At 40.9% G+C, this 13217-nt stretch overlaps 1 protein-coding gene across 1 annotated transcript; it reads right to left on the bottom strand.

Annotated features, from left to right (window-relative positions):
- Nucleotides 1-7049: 7049 nt before the first annotated feature.
- LOC102703185 (glycine, alanine and asparagine-rich protein-like) lies at nucleotides 7050-11276 on the bottom strand. The gene is made up of 3 exons (XM_006647671.3): nucleotides 10621-11276; nucleotides 9844-9984; nucleotides 7050-7948 (listed from the first exon to the last, which is right to left on the bottom strand). Exons 1-3 carry the CDS (start codon nucleotides 11274-11276, stop codon nucleotides 7198-7200), a joined length of 1548 nt encoding a protein of 515 aa, XP_006647734.2. The 3' UTR covers nucleotides 7050-7197.
- Nucleotides 11277-13217: the final 1941 nt, after the last annotated feature.

The following is a 13217-nucleotide window of genomic DNA, read 5'->3' as shown; positions in this document are numbered from 1 at the left end:
CTTTTTTAGTTCCTTGTCAGAGATGTTCAAATGTTAATTAGAAATATTAAATATAGATGAATAATAAAACTAATTATATAAATAAATGTTATTTTATTAGACAAATTTTTTAAGCCTAATTAATCTATAATTAGCAAATATTTACTGTAGCATCATATTCGCTAATCATGGACTATTTAGACTTAATAGATTTGTCATGTAAAATAGTACATAGTATAAGATAAGTTTTATTAATAGTCTATATTTAATACTTCCAATTAGTATCAAACATTCGATGTGAGATTTTCTATGTGTGTCCGTACGTTCGTCACCACTCGCACAAGTCGGCGGTCGCGCCCCTCGGCCGCCTCCGCCCCGGCCGGCTGGTGGTTGGATTTGCCACCCGCAGTTCTCCGTTCAGTTGTCTTGAATTGTTGCCCGTATCCAGGCTTGTGTCAGTCGCCACTGCCTATCACCGCGCGCTTCACCCTGTACCGGACGGCCCACGGTGCCCCAGCGCGCACGTAACCTCCACTCTACTTCTGCGCTTGATTCGAGGGCTTGATGATCCAACATGGACAACACCAATACTGTGGTTGCCTAATTAGCCGCACACAAAGTTAAAATATAATTAATTAATGATCAATGAAATGCTAGTAGTTGATTTTTCTTTATAAAATAGACTTATTTAATTTTCTAAAATAACTTTTATATTAAACAATACTGTTCAACGATTTTAAAAACAGATGTTAACAGAAATCGAGGAGTAAATAATCCTATTAATCCGTAAAGAACAGGACCTCTAGCGCTAGCCTATTTTACTTGTATGAATACTTATTCTCTGCAGTCAAACTCACTGCCCCATTATTTAGCCTCTGGACCTTCCTTGATTTAAATATAAGTATTTCTGGTATATAATTATTAGATTTAGGTCATTTATCTCCAGCATTTTACTCCCTTTGTGAAAATGAGTTAATTTTTAGTGTTCAAAATTTACCAAAAAAATATTTTTTATCCCCTTATGTACCATCCCTACGTAAATTGAGAACTATTTAAACTAATCTTACTTCATCAAATAGCCATTCCCTACCCATAAGGCAATAAAGATTTTCCATTATTGGCAGACAGCTTGGACTTTTTTCCGTACTAAGAGCATCCCAACGGATCAGCTATCCCATCCTTTATTCTGAAAATAGAGGATGGATAGTAGAAGTTAAGCTCTAGTAGAGCATCCATCACATCTTCTATTTCTATTTTTAAATGTCAGCTGCAACCTCCAAAGAGATATGAAGGATGCTATATTGCTATATATGGATGATATGTTGAAGTACAAAGGGATATAAATGATGAAATTGTTTTAGATTATCATCAAAATAAAGATACAAATGACCAAATTTAGATAAATTATCGGGATGCTCTAATTTGTCTTTTGTAAGAGCTGGTAGTAGATTGAGCTATAATAAATGCAAACAGCAAAATAGGCTGAAAACCTCAGCGAGAATAACGTCAAGAGTGGACTTTTAATTAGGGTTCATGTGATCATGATAATCGCCTGATCAGCCGAGGCGTGGCTTTGTTAAGTCACGGTAGGCTTTGAAAATTTTGCGAGATTTTAAAATTTTTGAAAAAAATTGGTAAAACATAGGAAAAACGATTGTGGTGATAATCATGACATAGCACGTGTTTTTCACACCTAAACAATGATTATTTATATTGATCGTGCCGTCAGGATTATCGACATATATATCGCGATTACCGATGTTGCAAAAAATGCTGTGATTATCGTCAAGAATATCACGATAAATATAGGATACTGCATGATTTCCATTTCAAAACTGCAGTGATTTCATTCAATTTTTAAAACTCAAAGTTACGTGGTTTGTGGGCGATTATTGCCTTACCGTCGTCTCACTGTTTCAGCTGCAAACGACATTGCAAGCCTTGATTGTGAATGAAAAAAATATTATTATATTCTAGCTTTATATTTTTGTTGCAATTAAGTCTTTATAATGAGATCTCACTTGATTATATTTTAAATAAAAATATCATTATATTCTTAATTGAAACATTTTTATAACAGACAAGAAACATCACAAAAATATTTGTTGAAACATCCAAAATCGTCCTAAGAACACCGCATACAACATTTACAAACGAACTAGTAAAGCATCAAAAAATACTTATTAAAACATTCAAAAACACCATACACAATAACTACAAATCAGATTAATGATACCGTCGATGATCTGTATCTGTAATATATAGGGTGGCTAGCGAGGCGCAAAGATCGATGGTTGGGATGAAGACACAGGGTTACCCAGGTTCAGGCTCTCGGCTAGCAAGATAACACCATACTCCTACTTGGCGATTGTATTTGATTGTGGACAGATCAATTAGAGAATAACCGATCTGAATATTACAACTCGGATCCGATACATGCGGCATGCAATCCGACAGTTACCAAACTTCGGTTCATACCATATAGATATAATCTTTTTCCTATTCGATACTCGTACGACTGTATGTATACATGTAGTCTACGGATACCCCTAGTACATGTATTCCACTTATACATAAAAACATGCTTATTGAAACATCCGATATCAATATGTAAAACATTTTTAAAAATCATTGCAATATGAAAACTTTAAATGTGCAACTAGCTGAATTGCAGTTGAAACATTCACTTCTTACGCATTGAACATCGAATTTGAATAGTTAAAAAACACACGCACTCATATATATATATATATATATATATATATATATATATATATATATATATATATATATATAAAGCGAATAAATTTGGATTGGACTTAAGATTATATTTCTACCATTTTCTTAACCTATAAACAGATCGAACGATGGCTCTCAAGTCTCAATTTTGATTTAATTATCAGGCTGGTTGGTAGCTGATAGATAACCGTGATCATTTTCATTGGTCGATTATGACATACCAGCTACCACATACTCTATGCGTCTATGTCCCAGTAAAATTGAGTGGGGGTAGTGCAAGCTGCAAGCACCAAGCCAGGCAAAGCTAGAAAAAAAAAATGTAGAAAAAGCATGAGTGGTCTTTAGTGTTCACTGGCTTTTCTTTGACTAGACTGCTGGGCGTGTAAAGCGAAAGGGACGTATCAGAGATACTGTGATGAGCGAGGGAACGGCCACGATTTGCTGGCCCCGCCTGGTCGGCCGGCCGGGCCTGATAGTAACTGGGGAGACAGTATCATATATGCACACGCGTGGGCACGGTTGTTTTTTCTTTTCTTACTGTTTGATGAGCGTTTTGAGGAAAAAAAAGGCACGCAAGCCTAACTTTTGTCACAAATAAACATTTTCTAGTTTACAACTCTCCTTGAGACGCGGGATTAGAAAAGCACGGCAGAAAAATATATACATTTTTCAGATATTTCTCTAATCCCGCTGAAGTTGAAAACACATACGGAGTAGTAAAGAAAATATCAAGAGAAACCCTTAATTTTATATATAAGCCATAAGAAAAATAGCAAAAAAATGTTTTCAAGAGGTTAAACATCTTGCTTATTTTTCCTATGAAATTGGATTGAAGAATGCAAAATAATATCATGAAAATTTCTCTTTCTTTTCCTTTAAACCAAAATGTCCATAGAAAAAATGAAGTTGAATCCTCCAAAAGTTCATGCCAATCTCTATATGCTTCTCTAAATTTTTGGTTTGATCACTTCTCTTGAAATTTCTGAAAACTAAAGTTCTTTAATGAGTGTTATAGGAAGTGACTATTGCATATTTGATACAAAATTATTCTCATCGTCACTTTTTGGATGGTGCTTTATATCGCTTCGAGATTCATGCACTACAATATTCCCACGTTATTCTCCCCGATCTCCTCACCCACTCTACTCATTAATCGTGATCCATCTGGCACTGTTGTTGTTGCCCGCTCCCCCTTCCCTTGTCACCTATGCTCGCGAAATCCCTAAGTGATTTCTTCCCCTCCCTAGTCACCTATCTTGCTTTGCTCGTCATGTCTCCAAAGCCAGCTCATCACTCTTCTCCATCACCGCTCACCCTTATCTATTGTCCAGCACAATGAGCATCTCTCTAAGCGTGGAAATCTCCCCTCACCCTCTTCCGCACCCCCTCCTACACTGACCTAACCCCAAACCATCATTCATAGGTTCTCTACCAAGTTGGGTGGTCGCCTGGAGAATAAGAAGAGCTCACTGGAGCTAGGGGAGAAGAAACTTGGCATAAATCATGGTGTGGATCCAATGATGGGTAGTTAGACCTCCCGAAACTTTTGTCAAATGTTACCTAGTAATTCCCACATTTATATGTTTGAATACTTCTTAGTATCATTCTTGCATATATAAATTTAATTGGCGCTTCCACGTCAAGCAACACAAAAGGCAACTAGGTAACTATTTAGAATAGTAGACCTAATGGCCAAAGGATAAAGACGGTAGTCGTCTCAAGCACCTATAGGAAGGGACTGTCACAATCTGACACATGTACTAACAGACACACTATGGCTAGGTGGAAAAGGTCAATTAGGGCATACACAATGGGTCTCAGGGTGCCACCTATGAAACCTCCCTATAGATAAACTCCTACAACACAAGTTACGTTCTAAATAGGCCAAATTTTTTGCATTTTAGTCCTTATAATTTTATAGTAAACCTTGTATTATTTTAATTTATAGTTATGTGTAGAAGTTTTCTATTCTAACCCAAAAATGAAAAAAAAATATAGTACCTCTCCAATCCCTCATCAAATCCATCACTTCCTAACCCTCCCTCACATTGCCCTCCGCTGACATCCACTCTCTCACCCTCTTCCACAAGCACCACTCCCTCTCGTCTCTGTCGAGCCCACAAGATGTGGCCGGTGATGGGGCACACAATGACAGGGAGACATGGAGCACAATAGTTGGGCAACAGGAGAGCTCGGTGCACTAGGCAGCGGTGACTCGACCCTCGTGATAGTGACGACCCCGGCATCGACTTCGCCCTGGACATGGTGCTTCAGTGAGTCCAAGTCAAGGTACGGATGAACACGTACCCTGGCCTCTCATTCAACTACAAGCCAACCAGGCTTGTTGGATCTGGCTAGCGATAGGCCCATGATGATATGGAGATGACGAGCATAGCAACTAGGCGATGAGGCACATGATGCCTAAATAGCAGTGACCTCGGTCTCGGCTCTCGTGTTTCTTCCCATGTTGACCTAGTGGAACAACTTAGCATATTTGTTGACCGGTTTGGTGTAGCTAAACTACAAAGCAATGGTGAGAGCTTAACATCGAGAGGTCAAGAGATGCGAGCTGATCCTCTTCTCTCTCACTTAGGAACCCTCTCTCTCCTAAGTCACTTGTGCCTTCGTCAAGATGCTAGATCCAACACTTGCGAAGGCACATCTTTTCTCCTTTTCTCTAGGGTGGAGATTCTTCTATATGAATGACTCAGACTCCTCGCCATGTTGCTATATTGTGTATGCCCTTAACTCGTGTCAGCCTAGAAGAACAAGTTCTAGTACCATGTGGCTAGCCATGCATTGAAATTTATTTTAAAACTTTTTTAATAAATAATTTTATTACTAAACCTCTAGGAAAGATATTTTCACTGTATGAACCTTTTGGCCACGCCACTCTATTTTCAGTGATGTGGCAGTGTTGTCTTGCCATGTCATTGACATCGCCGACCAGGCTACGTGACAGCGTTGTCTTGCAACGTCACCAACACTGACGTGACTAAAAGGTTCAGTTTTGAAAAAAATTATCCAGTGATTTAGTAATAAAATTACTTGCTAAAAAGTTTATTTAATAAAAAATTTTTCCCATGCATTATTCATGATTGCGTCCTAGCAGTTTATCGCATGTTGGAGTTTGGACCGAGGCAAGAAGCAAAACATGTACTGGTAGCTCGACACGTCAAACGTACGTACAGATAATCATATAGGGGTGTATGCGGCTAATAATTGATATGTGATGTGACCTGCCATATCAACAAGCATACGTTAACAGCCTACTACTAACATAGAGTAGGCACTTACGTACTCACGTATAGCTATATAGCATACATAAACAAACTACTACTAGTGTACGTATGTATGTGGTACGTATATACGTATGCCATGCCTTTCTGTCAGTCTCTGTCTGTGCATGTACATATATACACGTATAGTGCACATGCTGGACATGTACGTGCAATGGCAGGTGGTTGTGCATATATGTATAGATCACTGAGCGCACTAGCATGTGCAGCAATACAGTATCGTTGGTGTTCTCTAGCTAGGAGTATGATGCATGCATGAGCAGCCGCTAGCTAGCTGGGCCATGGGGGAACAGAGATGTGCTCCGGCCAGGAGCAGAGGCAGTGGATTAAATGTATTTTCCTCACAGGAGACAAAACTATGTACCATGGGCAGATCCAACATATGCCCTTCTCATGCAAGCGATGCGAGAAGCCACAGCATTTGTTCTCACACTTTTCTCTTCAGATTCTTCAGAGAACAGCCAGTGCTGCACTGTTCTGCCCACCGAGGACAGAAGCAAGGGGAGAGAGAGAGAGAGATGTTTACTCAAGTCACATCTAGTGCACTTCCCCTAAAACAGTTGCAACCTAAGCTTTCATCACTGCGGCCTCCAGCTTTCTGTCACATCATGAAGTACCTGTGTCTCTATAATGCTCTTCTCATCTGGAGCTAGTAGGAGTATTTGTTTCGATCTCCAACAGCATAGAATATAATGTTCTGTTAGATAACAATGAACACTGCAAAAAAACAGACGATGAAAGAGAGGGAGCTAGAGAGCGCTCCATTGATGGACTCATCACCAACTTTCCTACCTAAAACATTGTTGGCAAGCTACAAGAAAAGCAAGAGACACTTACATCTAATGGCTTCTTTTTGGAATGTAGAAATTTTAAAGTATTTTGAAAAGGTAGTTTAATTATATTCTTTCAAAAAACTTCTAAAATTCCTACATTCCAAAAAAGGCATAAATTGTGTGGAATAAAATGGAAACCTCTAAAACAGTAGAAAAAAGAAGAAAAAGGGAGAGGAAACTCAAGCCATACCAGGGGAGAAGAGGAGAAAATGCCCTCTAGCTCTCACATTTTTGCTTTTGTTGTTCTCATTATCTTTTGGTTAATTATTATCTAGAGAGATCTAGACATACCATGATCGGTGTTTGAATTCGCATATAACTTTGCCTTTGTTTCAAAGTGATTAATGTCATAAATTACCTCCCTCCCCTTGCATAAATGAGCTCCCACCAGCTGTAGTGCCAACAGTGGTAGACCAATCCAGCATGTACGCTGGATCCAACTCCTTGCCTATGGTGTTCTCCTTGTCAGGGTCACCACCTGGCTTGGTCGCCATGTACTCCTTGGAGAAGATCAGGCTCATGGGATCTGACTCCAGCTCCGCGAGGTCGGCGAAGAAGTCGTCATGGTGGCCGCCGGCGCCCTCCGGTATCGTCGGCCTGTAGCTCTGGCTGAACATCTGCTGCATGAGATCACTGTGCTGCTCTACCGCCGCCGCCGCCGCCGTGGCTGCAGCAGAAGCATTGTCATCCATGGATTTCTGCCTCTGGAATGTTCCCGACGACGACCCTGCCATGGCCTCCTCTTTCACAGGTATACCGGCGCCCGTGGTTCCCGTGGTGGTGGCCGTCGTGCTCGTCGTCGCGGCGGCGGCGACGGCGGCGGCGGCTTGATCGTTGGGTTCCGCCTTGACAGGTGGCTTCGTCTGGTGGCAGTAGCTGTGCGAGGAGTTGTTCTTGGAGGCCGACGAGCTGCTGCTGCTGTTGCTGTTCTTGGCATGGTGAGACCGCGTCGAGCCGGCGAGCGCGTTGCGCTGCGTCGGCCACGGGTGGTTGTGCTCCGACGTGTAGGTGATGACGAGCATGTTGGGGTCGGTCCGGCTGCGCTCCACCTGCTTGCGTGCCGAGCATCCTTTCGAGCTGCTGCATCTGTAGTACCCTCTGAAGAAATGAACATGAATTGCACACAGTATAAATTAGATCGATGTGGTACGATCGTGTGAAAGGGCATATAGCCTAGTGGTTATAGTGACCTGAGTAGCACCCAAGGTCCTGGGTTCAAATCTCCATAGGAGCAAAACGATCGTGTTTGCTACTTCATGTAGATTACAGAAAATTATATGATATATCATGGAAAATATTAACAATTGTTGGTTCTCAGAACACATGCATACATATACTACATATTGTGAGAAAACTTGTCTGAACATATGCAATCATGGTTTTCCGTTTAATAAAATTTAGACCAGTTGATATGCTTCCTTGTGTGAAGCCAAAATTATTTTTCACAGGCACACCCCCTGTTCATATGCTTACATGCAGTCTAAATGAGACCCGCCTGTGAAAAATGCAACAATATCCCCCGGTCAAGACATGCGTTTCACATGTGGTTTTGCTTTAGGAGGACCTCCTATGAAAATAGGGCTATAGGGACACGTATAACAAACATTTAAAGCACTTTTAAGTATTTAGGTTGCCTATATGGGAATAATATTTTGGGAACAATACCAAAAAACAATGTATAGTTGTCATATTAGACTAAATACAATATTAATTATATCGGTGATTCCTATTTACAGTTTTAAAAGCAATATGATGATAATTCAAGACCAAAAAAACAACAAATTGTGGAATTGACCAAATTAAGTAACTGATTTTGTATAAATATAATATACCATAAACCAAAATTAGCTCGTTATGTACAACATTGACATTAACTTTTATAATTTTATATAACAAAAAGAACTTATTTTGATCACATATATATCTGTTGTGAAAGAACAAACTACATTGACTAATAAAAAAGTATGAAAAAACATTTGCATATAATTACATTAAATAAAAGGGCCTTAGTAAAAAAAGATTGGTGTAAAAAACAAAGATATGTTTTATTGACTATGACTTAAAAACACTATCCATATATTAGTACATGGATTTCTTATTTAACAATGGGGGGAGACTACTAGTTAATTTGCAAGTTGGAACAAAATATTCCAATACGTATGCTTCATTGTCTTCCAAACGAGGGAGCTGCACCAGTCTTTGGGACAAATTAAACTTCTCATTTAATGATTCTGAAAATAAATACTTGACATATATAGATGAAGCATCGGAGTAACTACATAACATTGTATAAATAGCAAGGCAAACTTCCTAGTATATATTTTATACTAATGTTTATTTTGGGTTTATTAGTAGCTCATCATAGTTCTTTAAAAAAGTTAACTCGATCATCATATCTCTTTATGCATCAAAGTTGAATTGAGTACGTTTCTGTTAGGAGATTGAAAGTATGTGAGAGACCATGATTAGATGAATGTACTCCATACCATTGTTTGAGTTATTTTACTGTCAAGGATGCCAAAAAAAATCTTGTTTTTTAGGTAATAACGGAATTTTTTACAGCTCAAGCACTACATCAAGAATACACAGAGTTATGAAAATTCCACGTTGCAGTTCAAAGGACAAAATAGTTAATACTACTATACGAAGCAGAGAAAAAAGAGAAACTGAAAAATAGTTCTATTAATTCCACCACTTGCCCATTGCAATTTATGTACGTAGTATCATGTGCTTCTATCAACAACTATAGTACACTAACAATAGAAAAGACACAAATCCATGTGTCTTTCCCTCTCATGCTTGAGGTGAGGAATCTATTGGAGTTTGAGCATGTGTTAAGAGATTGGATGATGATCACCACAGTTATGACAGCACACAGATATCCAGATACTGAGATGCATAAATCAGATCAGAAGAGATGCTAGCTAGCTATTGTATATATATATATGCAATTAAGTGAAAATAGAGGTTTAGATACAGCATATATATCATACCTTGGGTAGGGAGAGCCTTTGATAGGCTTCTGGCCATACTTCCTCCAAGCCCAGAGATCAGAAGGAACAACCTCCCCACTGGTCCTCCCTCCTGCAGCTGCAGGTGCTGGAATGCACACCACCTTCCTAGCCTGGTTCTTCCTGCATCAACACACAAAACCACCACATCAAGCAACCCATGTATATGCACAGTAAAGTACTCTACAGCTCAATGATCATCATACCAGCACTTTCTAGCTTAATCACTCGTTTCGACAGATGTACGGATATAGTCATCTCTGAACATACATGATGCATGTGCAAACTGAAACCTAGGGTTTGAAGAACAAAATAATTTGAAGAATTACTGAATTAGGCTTCAATGGGATCCTATATGTAGTATGAGTGTGTTCCTGTCTGTATACCACTTTTGCTGGCTCTGAGCAAGATTGCAACATTCATCAGGCTAGATGGACTGATTCTGAATGTATGCATGGGGTCTTGATTTTTGCTGTTTTTGTCACAGCCCAAAACTGGCCTGCAATTTTTTCCTTCGTGTTGATCCTTTCTGTCTTGTGTTGGGAGGTGCAGGATGGGGAAATTGTAGGGCATGCAGGCTGGGCAGCAAGAAAAGGAAGGTGCAAACTTTCCCTAAATTGGGAATCTTTAGGTGTGCCTCGACCCTCGAGCACAGCAAGAAATCTAGACTCGATCGGTTCATGGCGCTCGTCAAGAATTATTAGTTGTCTAGATCTGACCGGAACAGCGAGCTAGCGATCATATTGGTGGCGAACGGACCTGCGCTTGATCCCGCCTCCAGCACGCGGCGACGACGACATGTGCAGCCCTGCTGCGGCGGCGTCGAACGCGCAGGGCCCGCCGGCCATCGGCACGCCGAGCTTCACCGCGTCATGACCGGCCATGATGGGGTACGGCCGTATCGCCCTCGGCGACACCGACGGCATCATCTGCATGGCGCCCCTCGGCAAGATAGGTTTCCTCATGCCCAGCAACCCTCCTCCTCCACCACCATCCACGCCTCCGTCGCAGCCACCACCACCGACGACACCCAGGTCGACGAAGCCGGCCTTGGCCACGCCCCCGGCGTCCATTGAGCCCGTGACGACGGCGTCAAAGAAGTCAGCCGCAGCTCCGGCAGACGAGGAGGGGTAGTCGCCACCGAACGGGTCCGGGAGGCCAGCGAATGGGTCCCCGAAGGCATCTGCCCCACTACTCATGCCCGAGCCATCCGACGACGACGGTGGCGGCAGCGGGAAGAGCCCCGTCTCCCCCGCCGGCGGTAGCTGCCATTCAGTACTGGCCGTCGACGGGACGCCGCAGCTACCTGAACCACCGCCACCACCGCCCGCCGCAGCAGCACCGCCGGCCCGGACGATGTCAGCGAGGTCTCCGGCCTGCTCCCCCTCCATCCTTTGCAAGAAGTAGTCACACATGACCGGCCACCTCCCCTCACTCCACCCCCCTCCCCTCTCCCCCTCCCTCCCTCCTCTCTGACGCTCGCAAGGGCAGTAGTACTATAGCACTGTGGTGGTGGTATAGTAGCCGCGCTCCCAATGGAACCGGACAAAATTGTAGAGAGAGAGAGAGAGAGAGAGAAAGGGAGAGGGAGATCAACGAAGCTGTGGGGGTGAGAGTGACAGTGCTCTTTTGTAAGTGCGAAAAGAAAGAAAGGGATAAAAGAAAGATAGGGGAGGATAGGAGAGGAGAGGATGTATCATGGAGAGAGAGATGATGGGTGTGGTCGCTGACTTTGTTTCGGCGAGATGCAAAGTGCTGTCGAGACGCAAGCGAACACGCAGAGGTGGACGGAGTGGAGTGGAGTTCTAGCTGCGCCTGCGCCTGCGCCTGCGCGGCGAGGAGGAGGAGGGCAGCAGGAAGGCAGGCGTGCGCGCATGCATGGCGGTAAAAAGGGGAACGAATTTAACGGGGCTGCATGCATGGTAAAATCTGGGGGCAGGAGTCAGGGACTGACCGGTCTTCTGATGCCATCTCTGGCGACACTGGCCGGGGAGGACAGCTTGCTAGCTGCAGCTGCATGCAAAACCAAGGGTGCAAGACAGAACTAATATTGGAGCGTCGCCCCGTTGAGAAATAATTTTTAGTTCGTGCAAGATTCATGGAGGTTAAAGTCTAATTTACCCTTTAACAATCGCAAAAGTATGATTTACCACATAAACTAGGAAGACAGACAAATAACAAGACATAAAAGCAAGTCAAACATCCTGTCATGCCCACACAGGTACACAACTCTAATTTTTTGATTCTCATGATGACATCATCAGTTGATTTGTAATGTCATATTTTAAAACGGCTAAATTTATAATAGCACCAATCTAATTAACCCATTTTGATAATGGGTAAACTTCTTTTGTCTCTCTATCCACAAGTGGATACACATGATCATCTCCGTGGCAAACATAATGCATTCTTTTAAATATCTTATTATATAATTATTAATTATATAAATATTTAGACAGATAGAAAGATAACACGTCCCACGTACATATTTATGATGTAGTATTTGTTTACTCATTAAATAAGTAATATATGATTAGTTAATTGTTAGCTATAAAAACTTAATAATTGATATGATTTCTAAAACAACTTTTCTATAGAAAATTTTTATAAAAACATGTAGTTTAATAGTTTAGGAAGCATGTGCACTAAGCACCTTCATCATTTCTCTTCTGGTTATGTTTATAAGCCAAAATTTAAATTTTTAACTTTAAATTTGGAGTTGATTTTAGGATTTTTCGCCGAAGTTTATTTCGTAGCCATGGCTTTTAGATCGCTAAGAATATGTCTACAAATATTTTATTTATAAATTATTTTTTATTTGTAAATATCATGTTTGACTTTTTTTTATAAAAAAACAAATATAGTTGCCGAAGGCGGCCCAACAAAGACCATACCTATCAACGTCCTAGCTACTATACGTGTATTTTAATTTCACGGTCAGTTCGTGTGTATGTATGTACTGTACTAAATAACTAATATTCCCTAGCCATCTCATGCCGTCATTTTCACATTAAATAAACACGGATTTACCACGAGAAAACAATTCTAAGTTCCCTATTGCACTTAAAACTGCGCCAGGTAAAAATATCGTCAAATATACGCCGAATTAAGACATACATGCCCTTTTTTTTGGGTACGACCTCCATGATTATATCGATTTGGACGCCTGCGACTGCTCCTAATTAGCTAATTCCATTAATGTTATACACATTTACATTAATTTTTATGTTCTTTCTTATACGTACCGCGTCATGACCATGAATATATATTTTCTACAACGCAAAATAAGTTGAAATATGGATTTATTTTCCGATAAATATGACCTACTAAATTGATATTAATATTAATTCTGCAAG

This window comes from Oryza brachyantha, chromosome 2 (assembly GCF_000231095.2).
Source record: "Oryza brachyantha chromosome 2, ObraRS2, whole genome shotgun sequence".
In the NCBI taxonomy this organism is placed as follows: domain Eukaryota; kingdom Viridiplantae; phylum Streptophyta; class Magnoliopsida; order Poales; family Poaceae; genus Oryza; species Oryza brachyantha.
This window is presented reverse-complemented; position numbering and strand designations above follow the sequence as displayed.

Coding starts and splice junctions, on each gene's coding strand:
- LOC102703185 (XM_006647671.3), bottom strand. CDS start 11,276: ATGTGTGACTACTTCTTGCAAAGGATGGAGGGGGAGCAGGCCGGAGAC. Junction 9,985..10,620: donor GGAGGCGGGATCAAGCGCAG/GTCCGTTCGCCA, acceptor GTGTTGATGCAG/GAAGAACCAGGCTAGGAAGG. Junction 7,949..9,843: donor AAAGGCTCTCCCTACCCAAG/GTATGATATATA, acceptor TCATTTCTTCAG/AGGGTACTACAGATGCAGCA.